General features: G+C 41.3%; 1 protein-coding gene across 1 annotated transcript in view; it reads right to left on the reverse strand.

Moving 5' to 3' along the window:
- The window catches only part of ADCY7 (adenylate cyclase 7), a 111,107-nt gene that overhangs the window by 33,778 nt on the left and 59,686 nt on the right, over window positions 1–17,643 (reverse strand). The window contains exons 6-10 of the mRNA XM_084644679.1: window positions 12,695–12,844; window positions 7,797–7,945; window positions 7,172–7,283; window positions 4,167–4,294; window positions 2,252–2,410 (exon numbers count right to left, since the gene is read on the reverse strand). Of these exons, the coding sequence (XP_084500805.1) occupies window positions 2,252–2,410; window positions 4,167–4,294; window positions 7,172–7,283; window positions 7,797–7,945; window positions 12,695–12,844 (698 nt within the window). The remainder of the gene's footprint in view (window positions 1–2,251; window positions 2,411–4,166; window positions 4,295–7,171; window positions 7,284–7,796; window positions 7,946–12,694; window positions 12,845–17,643) is intronic.

The following is a 17,643-nucleotide window of genomic DNA, read 5'->3' on the forward strand; positions in this document are numbered from 1 at the left end:
TTTCTTCACAGGAGCTGTGTAACAAGCAGCCTCCCTGTGAGGCTACGCCATAACCCCTGTGACACAAAATGTCCCCTTTTGTCAAGTAGTGTAAATTTTGAACCCCATGACGACCCAGTGCTACGCACACGTAGAAAGTGCAGTATTACACGGTGCTATTTCAGCACCAGCGGGCCAACCCAAACCAGTCGTAATATTAAACAGAGAATTAAACATACGCTTGTAGAAGGGAACAGAGCCATCAAAGCTTTATGATGTGGTTATGGTCCTAAAATGGACTGTAAAAATGCACCTTCTGACTCCCTCACTGTATTTGGAGTCATGCTAGCTTGCTTTACAGGCAAAAAAAAAAAAAATCTTTACAATTCTGTACTCCTGTTAGCATTGCAGAGTCAACAGAGCACACAAGCAGTGTGCTCGATTCTACTGCGGCTGGCACATCACAGCCACAACTGGTAACTAAGCAATTACTTTACATTCTGGCTCAGCCACCTTCACCAGTAGACAACTCAACTTTCAGATTCCCTGTTGAGTCTGCAGGGCTCTTTCTCCATTAGTAAACCTATTTTACTACTCTAAGCTGAGCAATCTGTAGTCACTCAGGCAGGTGGTAACAAGGAACCACCCCTCAAGACCGAGCTATGCTTTAAGGGTTTTTTAATGGCAATCGTAGATTTATATAAAATTGTCATTCCACAAAACATTGATAGATTTGCACAGGCTATGAAAGCCCCAGAAAATTACAGAATCATTTGGGGTGGAAGAGGGAAGGGACAGAATCAACTTCCTTGGTCCTGTACAGGCTGGAGAAAAAAAAAACAGAAAAAAAAAAACAGTTTTCTTTGATAAATCCTGTCCATAGTGCATGCTCTATCTCTCACTCTCTCTTGAGAGCAGCAGCTATAAAGTATCATCTTGTGAGATAATGCTGTAAATTACAAAACTAAAACCCCATAAGTGTATCTCTAGATTACACAAGCATCTGACTCAAGGTAATAAAATTGCTGTTCTAATCCATTTTAGACAGAAGTAGCATGGTTCAATGGCTAGGACACTGGCTGAGAGCCAGGAGACCAGGCTTTCATTTCTAGCCCTCCCACACACCTGCTGTGTAGTTTGGACAGGTCACTGCACTTCCTCATGCCTTTGTTCCCTCTTCAATATTGGTTTCTCTTGTCTGTTTAGACTTTAAACTCTTTTGGGCAGGGCATGTCTCTTACTACATGTACGTACAGAGCCCAGCACAAAGGGGCCCAGCCCTCAGTTGGGGCATTTAGGTCCTACTGTAATTCAAACAGTTAATAATACGAGTGTGTGCAAGCCCAGGACATCTTTATTTGTTTTGTTTTTTAAAAACAGAATTTGGGGTATTTTATAATCACAATTTCAAATATTACATACACTGCAACACAGAAAAACACTAAGTTGGTATTCTTTCTGAATAAGGGAAATAATAAATGGTTGTGTTTTAAAGAATATTTACATTTCATGTTATTTTTAGTAAGTATCTCAGATAGGCAGCTTGAACTAATGGATAGACCACTGCACTGGGAGTCTGGAGACCTACGTTCTATTCCCACATTCCACACTGCCCAGCTGGGTGATGTCAGGCAGGTCACTTTACACCTCTGCCTCAGTTCCCCCAACTATAAAAATATATAAACATGCTTACTACCTTCTTTTGTAAAGTGCTTTGTGATCTATAGATCAAAAGTGCTATTAATTATTATTATTAATTATTATAGACAAACTACACACAACCTACTGTTTATACATCATAAGGCTGCATTTTTATCTCGGTTTTCTGGATCTCTCTCTAGATAAATGTATCACTCACACTTGATTTAAATCATCAGTAGAAACACTAAGTAAATATACAGCCTTGTATTGCCTACAGAAGCTGTGTATGTGTTTTCATCTCAATTCACAAATACAGATATAATATATCTTAATGTACAACTTGAATCAAGTCAGTTAGCATATAATAAAACACAGTTTCAGGGATTCAAGAAAGGTCAAGAGCTATATAAGAGCATTATATCTCACATAAGATCAGAGTTCTATGGATTAGGTGAGAAATTATTTAGAGACAAACATTTTTCACAGTAGAACTGGACAGACATTTTTGCCGATTTCAAACCTTCATTATTTAAAATAAGTGTAGCAGCCCAACACAATATAATGAAATATTGAAATAATATAAAAATAATCACTGTAGAACTGAAGAAACAGCCAAAACAAATATTCTTACCCAGGTATTCCTGAGGATTCCATACGATTAGCTAAGGAAACATCGTGAGACCACACATCATACTGCCATTTCCGGAGTCCAATCACGCCACAAAGCACATTCCCAGAATGGATACCAACTCTCATACTGATGTCCACTCCAGTGGCTTCTTTCACTTGTCTTGGGGGAAAGGGGCAGAGGGGAGAAAAATCAGAATATAAGCTATCTGCCCCACATATATACATTACTTACTCGGGTTTGATTTCCTCCACTCACTAAAAAGCAGGTGTGAAACTTAGAATTGCTGAAGACAGGAGGGGGGAAAAATGTGGTGATTTATTAAAAGTATCCAAAGATTTTATGGAGACTTCCTCTGATTTGTGCATCTGAAGCTTTTCTAATTTTATTGCATAGAATAATACCGTTACTATGGTCTCCTGAATACAGGGTAGACAAATAGATTGATTCTCAGCTCACAGCACAGCGATTCAGAACAGCAATTAAGATTAGAATACACACAAGGCTCATTTTCATAATGAAAAGAAACATGCACTTAGGATGGGATTGTCAAAGCCCTACGAAGTGGTCTAACTCTGCTCCTACTGAAGTCAATGGGTACAAAGTTAAGCCAACTTTTGGCTACCCCTTGGCACTGTCACAGCTAAAATATACAAGAAAGGAGAATTAAATCCTAGGAACTTAAATGTAATTTACACCCAAAAAAAACATTTTATGTTATGTGGATGTTAGGCTGCTGCTAGAGTTTAAATGTTGTGAAGTGTTCTTAAACACATGTCCTTTCTATTCATGCTGGGGTTAATAGAGGCTGTAGGTGGTCGCATGGCAGTATTTGAAAGAGTTGGCAGTAACTTCAGTTGTCCTAGCCAACTTTCTTCTCTTTAATATAAGCAACAACATAGTTTAATTACCTTCACCGCTGAAATTTAAGCCTGAACATAAGATGGTGCTGGAACGTAATAACTAGTCAATCCATTCTCACTGTGTAACCTTAGAATGAAACGTTACAGAATCCCACATTATTGTGGGAAGGGAACCATACCTTTGCATTACCACCTTGACACCTGACCTTGCACTCCTTGTGCATCCAAATCTGCATTCCTTCTGCACACATGGAATGCAAGACCAGGCCTGGTACACTACCCTTTTCTCCTCCTCAATACATTTTGTGTGCTAAGCAATAGAAATAATAAAAGGTATGGTGACTGCTCTAGATATGTGGAAACAACTCTTTTTAAACCAAAAATAAAGGGGGCTTGTCTATATAGCACTGTCAAAGTGCATTAGACGAGTGTGATTTGTAGAGCACAACACATCAGAGTGCTTTAACTGCACTGCGTAGATCCTGCTGGCATGCTCTAAAAGGTGTCTAGTTCATGCTAATGTAGACCCTCCAGCAGGGTCTACATGGGGCAGTTTAAGCACAACACGTCAAAGTGCTTTATAAATTACACCCCTCTGATTGCACCAGGCAGGCATCCCCAAAGGAATACTATCATCATCAAGCAGACTTTGCTATTTTTGGTCTTATGGATTTATGATAAATCATGTATAACTAAAAATAATAAATTGGCCTTAAAGTATTTCATTCAGCATTTTATTCTCTTCTGATTTCATCTCCTTCCTATATAAGCCATGGAGACCCATGATGTTCTGCTCTCATAATACATACTTTGTTTATAGAAAAGAGGCTGGAGCCATTCGAACTTGACACATGCAAAATGAAATAGTGTAAGTGATACAATAGTTAGTGAATCCACTCTAGACTGTCCACACAAAAGACTAAGAACGATCTTACCCAATGGCTTCATGACCTTTTTAAAAAAAAAAAAAAAAAATCCCAGCCCTACATTTCTAAGGTGCTTGTCTATTTTCTGAGTGTCTATAGGTTAAAAGGTCCTTTTTACAGAATACATACTTTATAGCTTCACACATGTCGAGTCCCATTTTCACACAGTTCCGGGCATGAACTGGTAAGGACACAGGTAGGCCTGAGACACAGTAATAACAGTCTCCCAGAATTTTTATTCTCATGCATTCATTTTCCTGAAAAATAAGGAGAAAGAAACATAACAGGAAAAAAGCACTGCTTATATGCATCAGTACATACCCAGAGTACATAACAGGAGACATCACTTGTTAATGTCACTTTGAGAAAAGTTAGGCAGGAGATGGTAATAGCTCATCTTAATTAATTAGCCTCTTACAGTTTGTATGGCAACTTCCACCTTCTCTGTGTGTATGTATAAATATATCTTCTTACTATATGTTCCATTCTATGCAGCCGATGAAGTGAGCTGTAGCCCACAAAAGGTTATGCTCAAATAAATTGGTTAGTCTCTAAGGTGCCACAAGTCCTCCTGTTCTTTTTGCGGAGACAGACTAACACAGCTACTACTCTGAAACCTGTCTTTATGAAATTAAAATCACTCCTATTTTCCTGACATTTCTGCACCATTTTGCAAGAAAATAGGTTTTGCTTCAACAATTGATTTGGGAATGTTTATGCGTCCATATTACTGCTCTCACAAAATATCACAAAAACTTCAGGCAATGTTTGAATGCAATCAGGCAAAACAACACTGGAGAAAGTTTAATTGAAACATTTCCACAATTTTGTGAAGTCCAAAATACATATGTATTCAGCTGAGCCTTCATATCGACAGATGCGAATCACAGGACATAAGGTAACCTATAAAATATATTAATAAATCAGCTGTAGAGTATTTTGAGATGTTTATCAACTATTATACAAAAATAAATTAATCTGTTTTATAAAGGCAATTCAGCTGTTACTTTTTTTGAACCTAAAGAACCATTACAAACAATGCCCATAGTTATCCTTTCAATTCATTTTAATTTTAAAAAAATCTATGCTTATTTTACTGATTTTATATATTTTTATCCTGCGGCATAAAAAACCCACGCAACTGAAGTAACAGTTGTATCAAGCCATGTGTTCATAAGGGTTGTCATACAAAAATATAGCTCAAATAAGAAGGTTAGTATTCTCCAGAGCTTGCAAAGCTGTAATTACAACTCAACTCCTGGAAATACTATATGAAAAATTAGAAGTGTGGGGAAAAGATCATTTATTGTTTACAAGGCTCTAATGTGTGCTATTTTAGCACAAGGGATACAGTACATTCAACAATCTAATTTACCCACATCCATCAAGATTTAATTTAATTACTTTGTTAAGGATTCTTCTCTTTCAATTATTTATAGCATAATTACACAATACTTTAACATCAGCATAATCCCCTATTCTAGAATTTACAACTTCTCCTGTTTACTTCCTGGAAAGCTTTAGAACTTTACAAACTAAATGAGGTTTTTCCAACCCCATTAAATTCTTCTAACTATGCTTCAGTTTGTTACATATACCCAAATATGCTCAGTTTATAAATCAAACCACAATCTTTAAAAAAATCAAGGATTGGAAGTTCTGAAAGCCAGGCTTTGGTCTTTCCTTATTCTTCATCAGAAATAAATTTCTAGAACCAGAACGTGGCTGGCATTTACTTCTTGTACATTACAGGACAAAATAAAATGCAGCTTTACTCTTTTGAAGCTATATTAGCTCCATAACACGGACAGTTGGAAAATCATTAGATAGGACTCTCAACAGCCTTCCACCCAGTCCAGGACAAGGAGATGCAAGTGGAACAGTTTTAAAGGAGTAGCCGAGTTAGCTGAATAGCAAACCAGGGAGATGCCAGAGTTAGCCAGGAACATAGCAGTTCCTAAACACGTAAAGCTCATTCTATGCTACAGTCTTAAGTTCTGGTCATCAGGACGTTTGAGATCACGTCTGTATATAAAGAGGTGTTTATCAACTATGCAAGTTAGGGCAAGAAGTCATTTGCATACATTCTCCAGATTTCTGAGCCTTCAGTTTTAATAGGCATGTTCTTGCTGGACACTGCAATCCACATTTTATAATTTGTTCCATATTTATCATAGGTACAGACAAAAGTAATTTTGAGAACGTTGGCAGACAGCCCATGCCATCACAAGCAGTATTTTTACCAACATAGTTTCCCCTTTAGCTATATTAATTTGACGTTTTTGGCACAATAGTCAAAGGTAGATTGGTCTGAAATTCTTTACCCATTTGCTTCATAAAAGTATATCAAAAGCAGATGTTAAAATGATTCATTCTGCCAGCCTAAGGTCAAATTGTATATACACAAATGATTAATTACAGGGAAAACAGGACAAAATATTCTATAATGTGACTCAATCACTACATTATACTGCAAATATAATTCCACTCTAAAAAAAATTAATCAAATAGCGCAAACCCCTTTTTCATGCTACATTGTTTTATATTGTACAGTTCCCAATGTTCAAATTTTATTACTGTATTACATAACTAAAATATCCCAATATTTGCACTTCATACAGTGCTCTTTAGAGGACTTCAAAGCATTTTAGAAATGTTAAGGAATTCAGCATTGCAATCCCCTGTGAGGTTTTGCAGATAAGTATTACTGCTCCCATTTTCCCGGTGTTTTTCCTAACTTGGAGATGGAGGTAACTGGGCTGAGTGGAGCCTACCAAAGCTTGCAAAACACGAAGAGTTAGGGAACTCACCCAGAAATCCACAGTGATTCAGCAGAAGAGCTGAAAAGTGGAATCCCAGAGAACTATCCTGGTTTCATACCACAAACCCTCCTCCTGGCACTCAAATAGCTTTCCTGGTTCTTTTAGAGATTTTTAAATCAATTTTGCCTTTTGCTGGGATTTTTATTAGCTTGAAAGTCAGGCCAAGCAGAATCTCCAGCGAATACTTCCTATCCTGTGTTTTGCATCACCCAGACTTCCCAGCGCAGGAGGACTCACTCCCAGGAGCTTGGAACTAGTAGTTTTCTAAGAGTGGCATTTACCCTCATTCACATAATGAAGAGCAACACTTACCTTTGCAATTTGATCAAACTTCCCAAAGAGCTCATTCAGCATCACTACCAGCTCCTTTGGAGAGCAGTCGCTAGCCAGACGAGTGAATCCCACAATGTCTGCATACAGGATGCTGGACAAGGACACACTATTTAGTCACATTTTAATGATCTTTGTTTTCTCATAATAATATGGAGATTTAATTGCACTGTGGTTCAATACTAAAGATCTCTAACAGAGCACCTCTCTCTCTGGGTTTGTTTTTATTTAAGTTTAAAATACAGCATGCTAGTCTAGGGCCCACAGTCTTCAAACAAGCTCACTCTGGCATGAAAACACATTAAAAAAAAAAACACCTGACTTTACCCAGTCCAGGATGTGGATTTGGACAACTAAAGAGGGTAGGTAATTGGGGTTTTTTACCATTACAATGAAAAAAAGAAATCCCAAATCTGGCAAAATAACTTCAAACCAGTTCTCTTCCCTCCTCTCACCTTGGCAGATGTGTTCAGAGCATCTGAACATAAACTCCTCATTCAGCCTGTCTAATCCCAACCATGACACTCCTCACCATCAGTAAATAGACCAAGTATTAAAAAGCAGAAGCATGTCTTAATGCAGCCATTTGTCAAGTTTCTTTACTTACCTAACATTCTGATGCCTTTTCACATACAGACTATGGAAGTTGTTATCATGCATTTGCCTATCGTCATTGGTTTCCTTCAGTCGCTCTATGATGGCTAGTTTCATTCCCATTGAGATATGAGCTGGCAGTATAGATAAAAGCAAGCTTTCCTGAGAAGAAAAAAGATTTAATAATGTAAAGTTATTTGAAATGCCATGTTAGGAATCTCAGTGTGTTAGAAAATTATTGGGGGAAGATTAAAAAAGAAGTCTCCTTAATTTAGCAGTTTCTGAGTGTTGCAGCTCAGGCTTTCAATAAAGGATTCTTTTTTCTGCTCTCGAGAGTTATGAGTGTATGCATTTTTTTTTTAAATATTACATGCACCTCAGTTTACCCGTTTGACATTATCCTGCCTGAAGGCAACAAAGGAGGCTGTACGGGGGAAGCAAACAGCAATTGAAACAATGACAAAGGGAACAACGTGGGCAGCTATTAATTGGAGAATGCCCCTGCTTGGCTCCCTCCAGGTTAGCAAAAGTTTACTCTTCCACCAACGAGTATACTAAACCCTTAAAGATGATGGCCTACGCAGAAAGGAGGTTTGAGTGAGCCGTCAACATGCTGACAGAGACCCATACTGACAGAAAGAGACACAAACAGCATCAAGCTGTCTGTTTTTCCTAACTTGGAGATGGAGGTAACTGGGCTGAGTGGAACCTACCAAAGCTTGCAAGGAAAAATTCAGGGTAAGTAAGGGGATATGCATGTATAGGCCTTTTTTGTTTTAGACATTTGTTTTGTTTTATACATTTGCTCTGTGTGCTTTGTACCTTTGGGTGAACAAATGCTTTGTTTGAGGAAGCTGCTTCTGTGTCACTGCAACGTTATTTCAGAGTAACAGCCGTGTTAGTCTGTATTCGCAAAAATAAAAGGAGTACTTGTGGCACCTTAGAGACTAACCAATTTATTTGAGCATAAGCTTTCGTGAGCTACAGCTCACTTCATCGGATGCAGCTGTAGCTCACGAAAGCTTATGCTCAAATAAATTGGTTAGTCTCTAAGGTGCCACAAGTCCTCCTTTTCTTTTTGCAACCTTATTCTGTCACAGGCTTCTGGAGGGAAATTTCTTACAGATACCGCTCACAGTTGGGCTTGTTTGGTGGCTGGCCCAGTAGTGTCCACTGGGCCAGGGTTGAAGGCAAGCTAGTTACCAAGCTGAGTCAGGTACTAAGGTCAAGCTGGGCCAGGGTAAAAGGCAGGAATTGGGAGCACAATCAGGCAAAAAGGAGAGATCTTTAGCAGTAGGAAGCCAGAGTCTGCATTGTTGCTCAGATGGTTCCCTAGGGCAGATTTCTTGTTTAAATAGTTGGTGTTGACCAATCAGGCAGCTGCACGGTTCTGTCGCTCATCTCTTCAGGCAGAGCTTCCTGCTGTGTCTAACCTTGCAGTAATTTTGGGATGCTGCTCTGCCTGGCTCTCCAGTAGAGTCATCAGTTGCCCAGGACCCCACAAACCTGGAGTCTAGACCCGCAAATCCTTATACTGTTAGCTTAATACAGTTGGGAAGTGGGGGCATAGGGGCTGCAGTCCAGAGATCCAGTCCCAGAGTGGTTGAACCACATGGCTCCGCCCAGAGTGAGATGCAGGAAGCCAGACCTATCACCTGAGGTATGCACTCAAGACGAACTAAACAGGGTCTCTAGCACAGCTTGCCCAGTCAGTGTGAAACAAACATTCTTCTCTCCATTTTTTGCAGTCTCCCCCTCATCAGCAGGCTTCCAGCATCTTTCGATAGACGTTCAGACTCAAAAGCTCACTCTGTAGAAGTAAGACTATAAAATATTCAAACCATCAAATTCTTCACATCATGTGCTAAGAGTTCAAACTGCCTTCCTTGCTGGAGGAAGCACCTGATTAATTCAAATCCTGGATAGGAGACTTTAAATAGAAAAGTCTACTGCCAAAATGCTAACACAACTGAGTTACTCAAGGCTATTGAGGTAGAGCCTTTTAATGGAATCCTTTCCTCAGAAATTACTAATGTTGCTCAGCTAATCGGAGATCAATAAAGCTTTGTCCCATGTGCCCAAACAAACACACGTTAATGAAATTACACCTCTGACCGGGGAACAAGTGTCAGTGGACAAGAATAAAAGAAAAGCAGGTGTATCACTGCTTTCAAGTCATCTGCTGCTCCCTGCAGAGGAATGAAACCAACAATACTCTGAAGAGCTTACCTGGAATAAAAAGGATCATAAGATCCTTCAAAGAATGAGCACACTCAGAACTGATCCAACATTCTTCTCCACAGACTGCAGAAATCCCTTTGCTGAAGCAATTAAAGGGTGGATTTAAGTTAGCCTCCTTGGCCTGGTAGACCAAGGTCGATGACCAGGAATTCTTACTGCACCCCATCACTTTGAAAATATAGTCGAATTTCACTAAAATATTGTTTTCATTTTTAAAATGAGAAAATACAGCAGAAGATGGAAAGCCACAGCAGTGGGAGTTTAGGAGGCTGACAAATGGTTCTGGGTACCAATCTGTAGCCTGTGCAGGGAGAAGGATTCTCTCTCACGTACAACACTGCATAAATAGTTATGTGTATGTGATGAATATGGATGGTGGGGAAAATGTCACCTTATTTCTGAAGCATCAAGAACTCCTCTTCCTTCTGCTGTGCAGGAGGATTAGACAGAAATATAGTTTGATCTTGTTACGGAGAAACCTACATTCCACTGCCTCCCCAAGGAAAAAGAAGCCCAAGTCTCCCTTCCCTGGTATTTTGGGAGACTTGAGGTTAGTGAACAATTAGGGTGACAACAGAACCATACTGAACATGACAGAACAGTTCTTTAATGTGAGATAATGTTACTTTACCGGTCGATGTCATTTGTTCAGAAATTAAATTGACCTTCTCACATCTTCCTGGTTGGTGGGGCAAGGAAAATGGAAAGTGGGGAATCTGACAAACAATGTAGGGGGCAAGGAAAACTACATGTAGGCTGCAAAACTACAAGTAGGGCACCAGGACAAAAAAAAGAAAAGAAAAGGGCAAGTTACCACAGCAGGTTCAGTCAAGTGGGTTACAGAAAGCTCGATACTAGTGGAAGCTGATTAGATGCTTCCCTAGCTATCTGTGAAAAAAAAAATTAGCATTTATAGCAAGATTTTTTTTTTTTTAGGGCTTTGTCATCTCATCTGGTAAGATAGGCAATAAAGGGCAGACTGGACATTAGTAATGTGGTGTCTTCTTTCCAATTCAGCCAATTCTGTCTTTTCAGCCTTCTCCTTTTAGCTCACAGTTTATGAGCTGAGATCACCATACACATGCAGCACTCTAGATCAGTGGTCTCCAAACTTTTTGGCTCGCGCTCCCCTGGGGTGAAGACCGGAAGACCTGCTGCAGGCGCACCGCTGATGGAAGAAGACCGGAAGACCTGCCCCAGGCACGCCGCCAGAGGGGAACACCAGCCGTGGACGTGCAGAGCTGCCGCCGAAGAAAAAGAACGGCAGAGTGCCGTCCAGTGGCACTCCTGCTGCCGCGCACCCCGGTTTGGAGACCACTGCTCTAGATCAGCAGTTCTCAACCTTTTCCATACTGGGACCTTTCCTTCCACTTAGCAATATGGGAAAGGCAGGATAGTTGTGACCTCAAGATAACGGTTGCAACCCCCAAGGGGAAAACCCGTGTTTCTAGATCATTTGTTCCCACACACATTTAAAGAAACACCCCAACAATCCAACCATTGCTATAAAATTTCAAAAGGTTTTCTTCTTCTTCCCCTATCTGCAATTTCGAAACCTCATTTTATCCTGAAACACTGTTTGCAAAAAAAACCCACTTGGGTGTGTTTGTTAAAAACGAGTCAGCAGTGAGCCCTCCTTGGATCAATGTTTTCAGGATTGGCCTCACTGTATATGCAACAAACACAAAAACATTGTTAAGCAGCCTACAAGAGGGGAAAAGAAAGCGTGCTGTGTATAAGACTAACAGTCTGGCAATAATGGTCTTTGCTTGGTGAAGTAGCCAGAGGAGACTGCAACAGCTGAGTCTGGGTAAGTAAAATGGGCACACAGAGGTAGGAACGAAAGAGCCTTTAGAGCAGCTGATCAAGGTAGAAAAACACCAAACCCAGATAGAAAAAAAAATTCTCTGCCTATCATAAGGGGTTGCTCTTGCTGTTAGAGCTTTACAGTAACTAGCCATCAATGCTAGTTTACGACTGAATTATACAAAATTACATCTTACATCAGTATGAATGTCAAAGTTTCATAGTGTTTAATGTTACTCACTTCTATCAATGCAAAGCAAGTAATTATTTGGCACTCACAAGATGTTTTCAGTGTATTTATTTTACATAATACTGCAAAATTGTTTACTTGGTTGGCTACTTTAAAAATAGATTTCTATCGTCTCTGCATTAGCAGAAGAAGAAGAACATCTTCAAGTGCTCTTCCAAGAAAGAATAAGACTACAGAATTTCAAACATCCAACATCTGCATAAAGAAGGCAGGATCGTTGCTGAATTTAATTAAAAAGGTTTCTCATCAATACAAATCTGAAGACTAAGAATTACTTTTCTTCTGAATTGTGTGAGATTATTTTACAGTTTATTATTTTAGGAAAATAGGTAAATGATTGATAATCAACTTCTGGTTTCAAATACTACGTCTAGTATGTACAGATTTGTCATTTTTTCTACGTTTTTGGACTAAGACAAACCACACACAAAGCAGCTTTCTCCCTTTAATTTCCCCCTCTCTATTGTCAGTGGCATGGTTGTTTTTGACATTAGGTGGTTTTCATAGAGATTGGACCACGCCTTTCAGTATGCATCAGTCACAAACTTAGAAAAAAAAGACACACATCACCCAAAAGAAAACACATAACTCATGTAATAGAGGCTTTTACTCACTTGTTGCCTCTTTTCAATCTTCAGTTTCATTCGGACTTGAATGCACTTTAAAGTGTATCTGTACAAATCCCATGAAGCATCTTGCATCCGATGCTTGTGAAATGCACCCATCAGGTTACCACAAAGAAAAATTACAGCATTGGCAAGTAACTGCAAGAGAAGAAAAGTGCCGCAGAAGAATTTGATTCATATTCTATACTGAAGAAACTTAAAATGTTTTTGTCCAGAACATAAGAAAAAGCTCAAGTTTTTCCCATCCTTTCACACAAGCTTTTTCAAACCACCACCAAACTTTGTGTTAGCCAACTTGCATGTGTTAAATACACGCTAACTCAATAACATGAGTACTTCTATTTAACTCATTCATGTTAGTCCGTTAAAACACAAGAGGGATTCAGTCACATAAGTTAAGGCCCATGTTTGCAGACATGTGCCTGCCACTGGGGCACGTGTTCCCAATATGATGCAGCTGTGAAAAAGGCATCTCTGATCCTAGGATGTATCAGGCGAGGCATTTCCAGTAGAGAGAGAGGTATTAATGCCATTGTACGAGGCACTGATAAGACTTCATTTAGAATACTAGAATGTGTACAATTCTGGTCACCCATGTTAAAGGCTGGACAAATGCAGAGAAGAGCTCCTAGGATGGTCAGGGGAATGGAGGGCCTATTTTATGAGAGGAGACTGAAAGAGTATATCTTCTTTAACCTCACAAAAAGATGGCTGACACGGGGATGTGATTACTCTAAGTACATCACAGGGGTCAACACCAGGGAGGGTGAAGAGCTATTTAAGCCAAAGGGCAAAGTTAGCAGAGAAGCAAACTAGTATGAACAAATTCAGGCTGGAAATTAGAAGAAGGTTTCTAATCATCAGAGGTGAGAGGTTCTGGAACAGCTTGGAGGCTAACTTCATTAGTTGTAAGAGAGCTGGACAAATTTATGAGTTCAATTGTATGACAAGGTTGCTCAGAATAGTAGGGGGCAGGCAGCCCTAGGGATCACTTCCAGTTTATATCTTATATTCCTAAAAGCTCATGCTTCAAGTTTTCAGCTAACTACTGCAAGGATCAGGCAGGGATTTCCCTATACCCACAATGCACTCGGCGGGGGGGCGGGAGGGTGGTCTCTTTCTTCTAAAGCATCAACAATGGCCCTGACTGGAGATGGGATATAAGGCAGAATGAGCCCGGGCTCCGAGGTGGCACCAAGCATTCTCTCTCTCGGCTGCATGGCCGGCTCTTGCTCACACGCTCAGGTTCTTGCTCACATGCTCAGGGTTTAACTGTTCCCCATATGTGGGGTTGGGAAGGAATTTACCCGAGATCAGACGGGCAGTAGTAACCTTGCAGTGTCTTGGTCTTCCCATTGTATGTGGGTGCAGGTCACTTGCCAGCATGATCTGGGTGTATCTCAATCATTTTCGTGACATTGCAGCGGCCTCAGCACACCTCAGTCACTCCTATTCTCTCCCTGTGGCACATACTAGTCTAGTCTCCTGCGGGCTGTAATACTTTGGTCTCATTTCCGTTGCTGGGTTTAGCGTGCAAGTGCTGGGTAGTGCTTTGACCTGTGATATACAGGAGGTCAGACTAGATGATCTGATGGTCCCTTCTGGCTGTCAACTATGACTCTGTTTTAGGCACAGCAAACTCCATGGGCACATACCTCTGCCAAAAGTACATGCATGTATACACATGCAAGTTACCATCCTGATGTATGTGTTCATCAGACATGGACACACCAGAAACTGTTCAGACTAGCTGCGTTCTTCTGTGAATGCACCCTGGTAAGCGTTCAAACAAGGAGAGACTAATGCTGCTGACTCCTTGTAACAGCCGTGGCTCATTAACTCCAGCGTGGATTGATGAGAAGTGGAAGTCGCCTTTTTGAGAGATGAATCTAGGGTCTGGGTCTGAAAGGAACCCTTGGAACAACAGCCAAGTCTTGGGGGGCAGGGATTGGGCTACAGTTTGTTTTTATATTTTGAGTTACCCCAGGAGTGGCGTCAGCCACTTCCAGGGGGGGAGGGGCGGGGCGCTCAGGTGGATCAGAAAATTGAGTGGTCTGCTCCCCCCTTGCCATGAGGCCCCTCCCTTCTCCATGGCTCTGCCCCCTCTGTGGTCCCACCCCATGGCCGAGCAGTGTGGGGCACTGTCTGCTCGCAGCCAGCAAGAGCTACCCAGGCAGGGGGACCCAGTTCTGGAGCCACAGAGCCCTCAGGGAGCAGCGACCGCTGGGGGCAGGGCCCAGGAGTCCGGGCTGGAGCAGGTCAGTCTGGGCCATTGTGGGGAACACTAGACCCTCCGCCTGCCCAGTGGGCAGAGACATGGGCCAGGGGTGCTTTCAGGCATCCCAGCCTCCCGCCCAGGCTTTCTTCTCCTCTGCTGCTGGAGCTGGGCGCCAGGCCAGCAGCCACCTCTCTCTGCTCTGCCTTCAGAGATGGGCAGCGGGAGAGCGGCAGCTGCTACAGGGTGGCTACAGAAGATCTAAGGGACATTTTGAGGTGACTATAGCCCTCACAACACCCCCCAAAACCCCCGGAGCTACCTGGTTAATAAAGCCAAACCTCAGGAAGCAGGCAAGTTTTGATCCAACACAGCATGTTTGTTCATGGTGTTTAGGAGGGAGAGATATGGGGGGAAGGGCACAAAGGTGCTACTGGCTCTCTGTCCAGTCATACACTTAGATGTACAAGTCTGAAAATGCGTGCCTTGATTTCTTCATCTCAAATGAATCAGTCTCACAATACCAGAATATGCCTTCACCTAGGTCTACACTCCAACTTATGTCAGCATAATTTATGTCGCTATGGGGGGAGAATAAATCACCCCCCTGAGCGACATAAGTTACGACGACATCAGCGCCGGTGTGGACAGCACTATGCCAGCAGGAGAGCTTCTCCCACCAGCAGCTACTGGCGCTTGTGGGGGCTGGAGTAGCTAAGCCGATGGGAAAGCTCTCTCCTGTCAGTTTAGAGCAGCTACATCAGAGAGCTTACAGCAGCACAGCTGCATCGGTAAACTCTCTAGTGTAACTGTGCCCTAAGTAACCAAAGCTCATGTGACAGCTTATAGCAGGTTTAATCCTTTCAGTATATGTATTTATCTAATTTTGTATCCTATTCCAATCTATAAACTAAGAACTCTTCACGGTCTCCCAGCATGGACTTTATTTGCATGTGAACAAGCCCTTTCTGGGACAGGTGTTATCTGAACTCATTTAGCAATACCAGAGCGGTAGTAATTTAAAATTACATGTTTACCTGAACAGAAGGTACCAGGAAAAAATAAAGGAAATCATAGGTAAGTTTATTTTGGCAAAATATCTGAAGGTCAAGTGACCCTGTTTGACAGGGGCATGATTTAATAACTAATAAAAGAAAATTAACCATGTCAAGAGGATGCATTTTGATGAAGAATTAATAGGTATCATGACTCAAGAAAAAGGCAATTACACTTTTAATTGTAACATCTAAAGATCAAAGAGCAACTGGCCTATCTAGGAGGATACTGAACCAACAATAGGAGCTAACAGACAAATCCTCTTGATGGCAAGCTATAAGGTTGAAACTGGACCACACTTGACTCTTGGACAGGTACAATCCAACCGATTGGACTTGAAAAAAATCCATTAGCCAATGACAAGTGGGAAACGTTCCCCCCAAACTCCATGCTTGCAACAGAAGCATAGGGCTAAACCAATAATTTTTGCAGAACGCAAGCATCTTGGTTTGTTTTTTTTAAATTGTCTAGCCTTTAAGGGTTGTGAAATTAACAAAAGTTTGGTAAATTTTCACTGCTGCTATTCAGAAAAGTGTGGGCAGAAGCCACAGGATCAATCATGTCTATTTTATTTTGCTACAACATGGGAAAGCTACAAGGCTTGCAGCAGATGCTGGCCAGGGAATTATTCAAGGGTGAGATCCTCTCTCTCCCTATGAACACTGCCACAGTTGCAGTTTGCAGGGCCACTAAACTCCCCTTGAAATAATAGAGAAGAGGCAGCTGGCAGGCTGAGTTCTGGGCCTCTCCAATGCCCTTCGATCCCTGCTCTGAAATAGCCTGGATTTACGGAGTTCCAGGAAGCACTGCAGTGATGCTGCAGCATTTCAAGTGTAGACAGGGCCTGAGCCACCTGAAATCACTACCACTTCTGAAAACATATGCCAAGTACAGTTAGTGAAGTCATTTAGATTAGACTCTGATTCCATTACTGTGGGAGCTTTTAATATACAGGGGCTGCTCTGGACTGTGATTAGTGTATTGAAAACAGATCTGCTGCTAACAATGGAATGAGTATCAAATGTTAGAAAGAGCAGTGACCTCACTCTACCACAAGCATTTGTCCGGGAAGGAAATAAGGTTGTCATGAGTTACCTCATTTACTGAGACATGACATGCATGTATAAAATATTCAGAGAGCCTGAATCACAGCGCTTGCCCTCCTTATTCTCGCTATTTATCTTTTTTTCAAAGTGGAAGGATAGATTGGAGGTGGCGCCTGCCAAATGATTGTGGAAACTCACCGACAAGGTGGGGCTGGTACATACCATATGCTGTTAGGAACTGTCAGATTGTTACCTCTTCCACCCCACCAACCCAGCAGTTTAGGGAACACACATCTTTTCCCTCACTTTCCAAAACAGACACATGCATACACCCACTTTTTATTCTGGCACTTAATCAAAAATACACTATAAAAGATTTCTGCTCCTCCTGGCGAGGGAAAGGAGCGGTGCTAAGCGCTGGCTTGTTTCTGAGTACGTTGAAACAAATTCAGGTTTGTGTTTTACATTCTCTTTAATTACAGTAGAGTGATCATGTGCAGCTGCAGGGCTGCATTTCAGTACCTTTGTTCCAAAACTGTGACAGGACAGTAGATTCCTGGCTTTGGAATAGAAAGAAAGTGGCCGGGAAGGAGTACACTAATAGGGGTTTTCACTGTTTG

The sequence above is a fragment of the Lepidochelys olivacea genome (genome assembly GCF_965140295.1).
Source record: "Lepidochelys olivacea isolate rLepOli2 genome assembly, chromosome: 12".
Classification (NCBI taxonomy): Eukaryota; Metazoa; Chordata; order Testudines; family Cheloniidae; genus Lepidochelys; species Lepidochelys olivacea.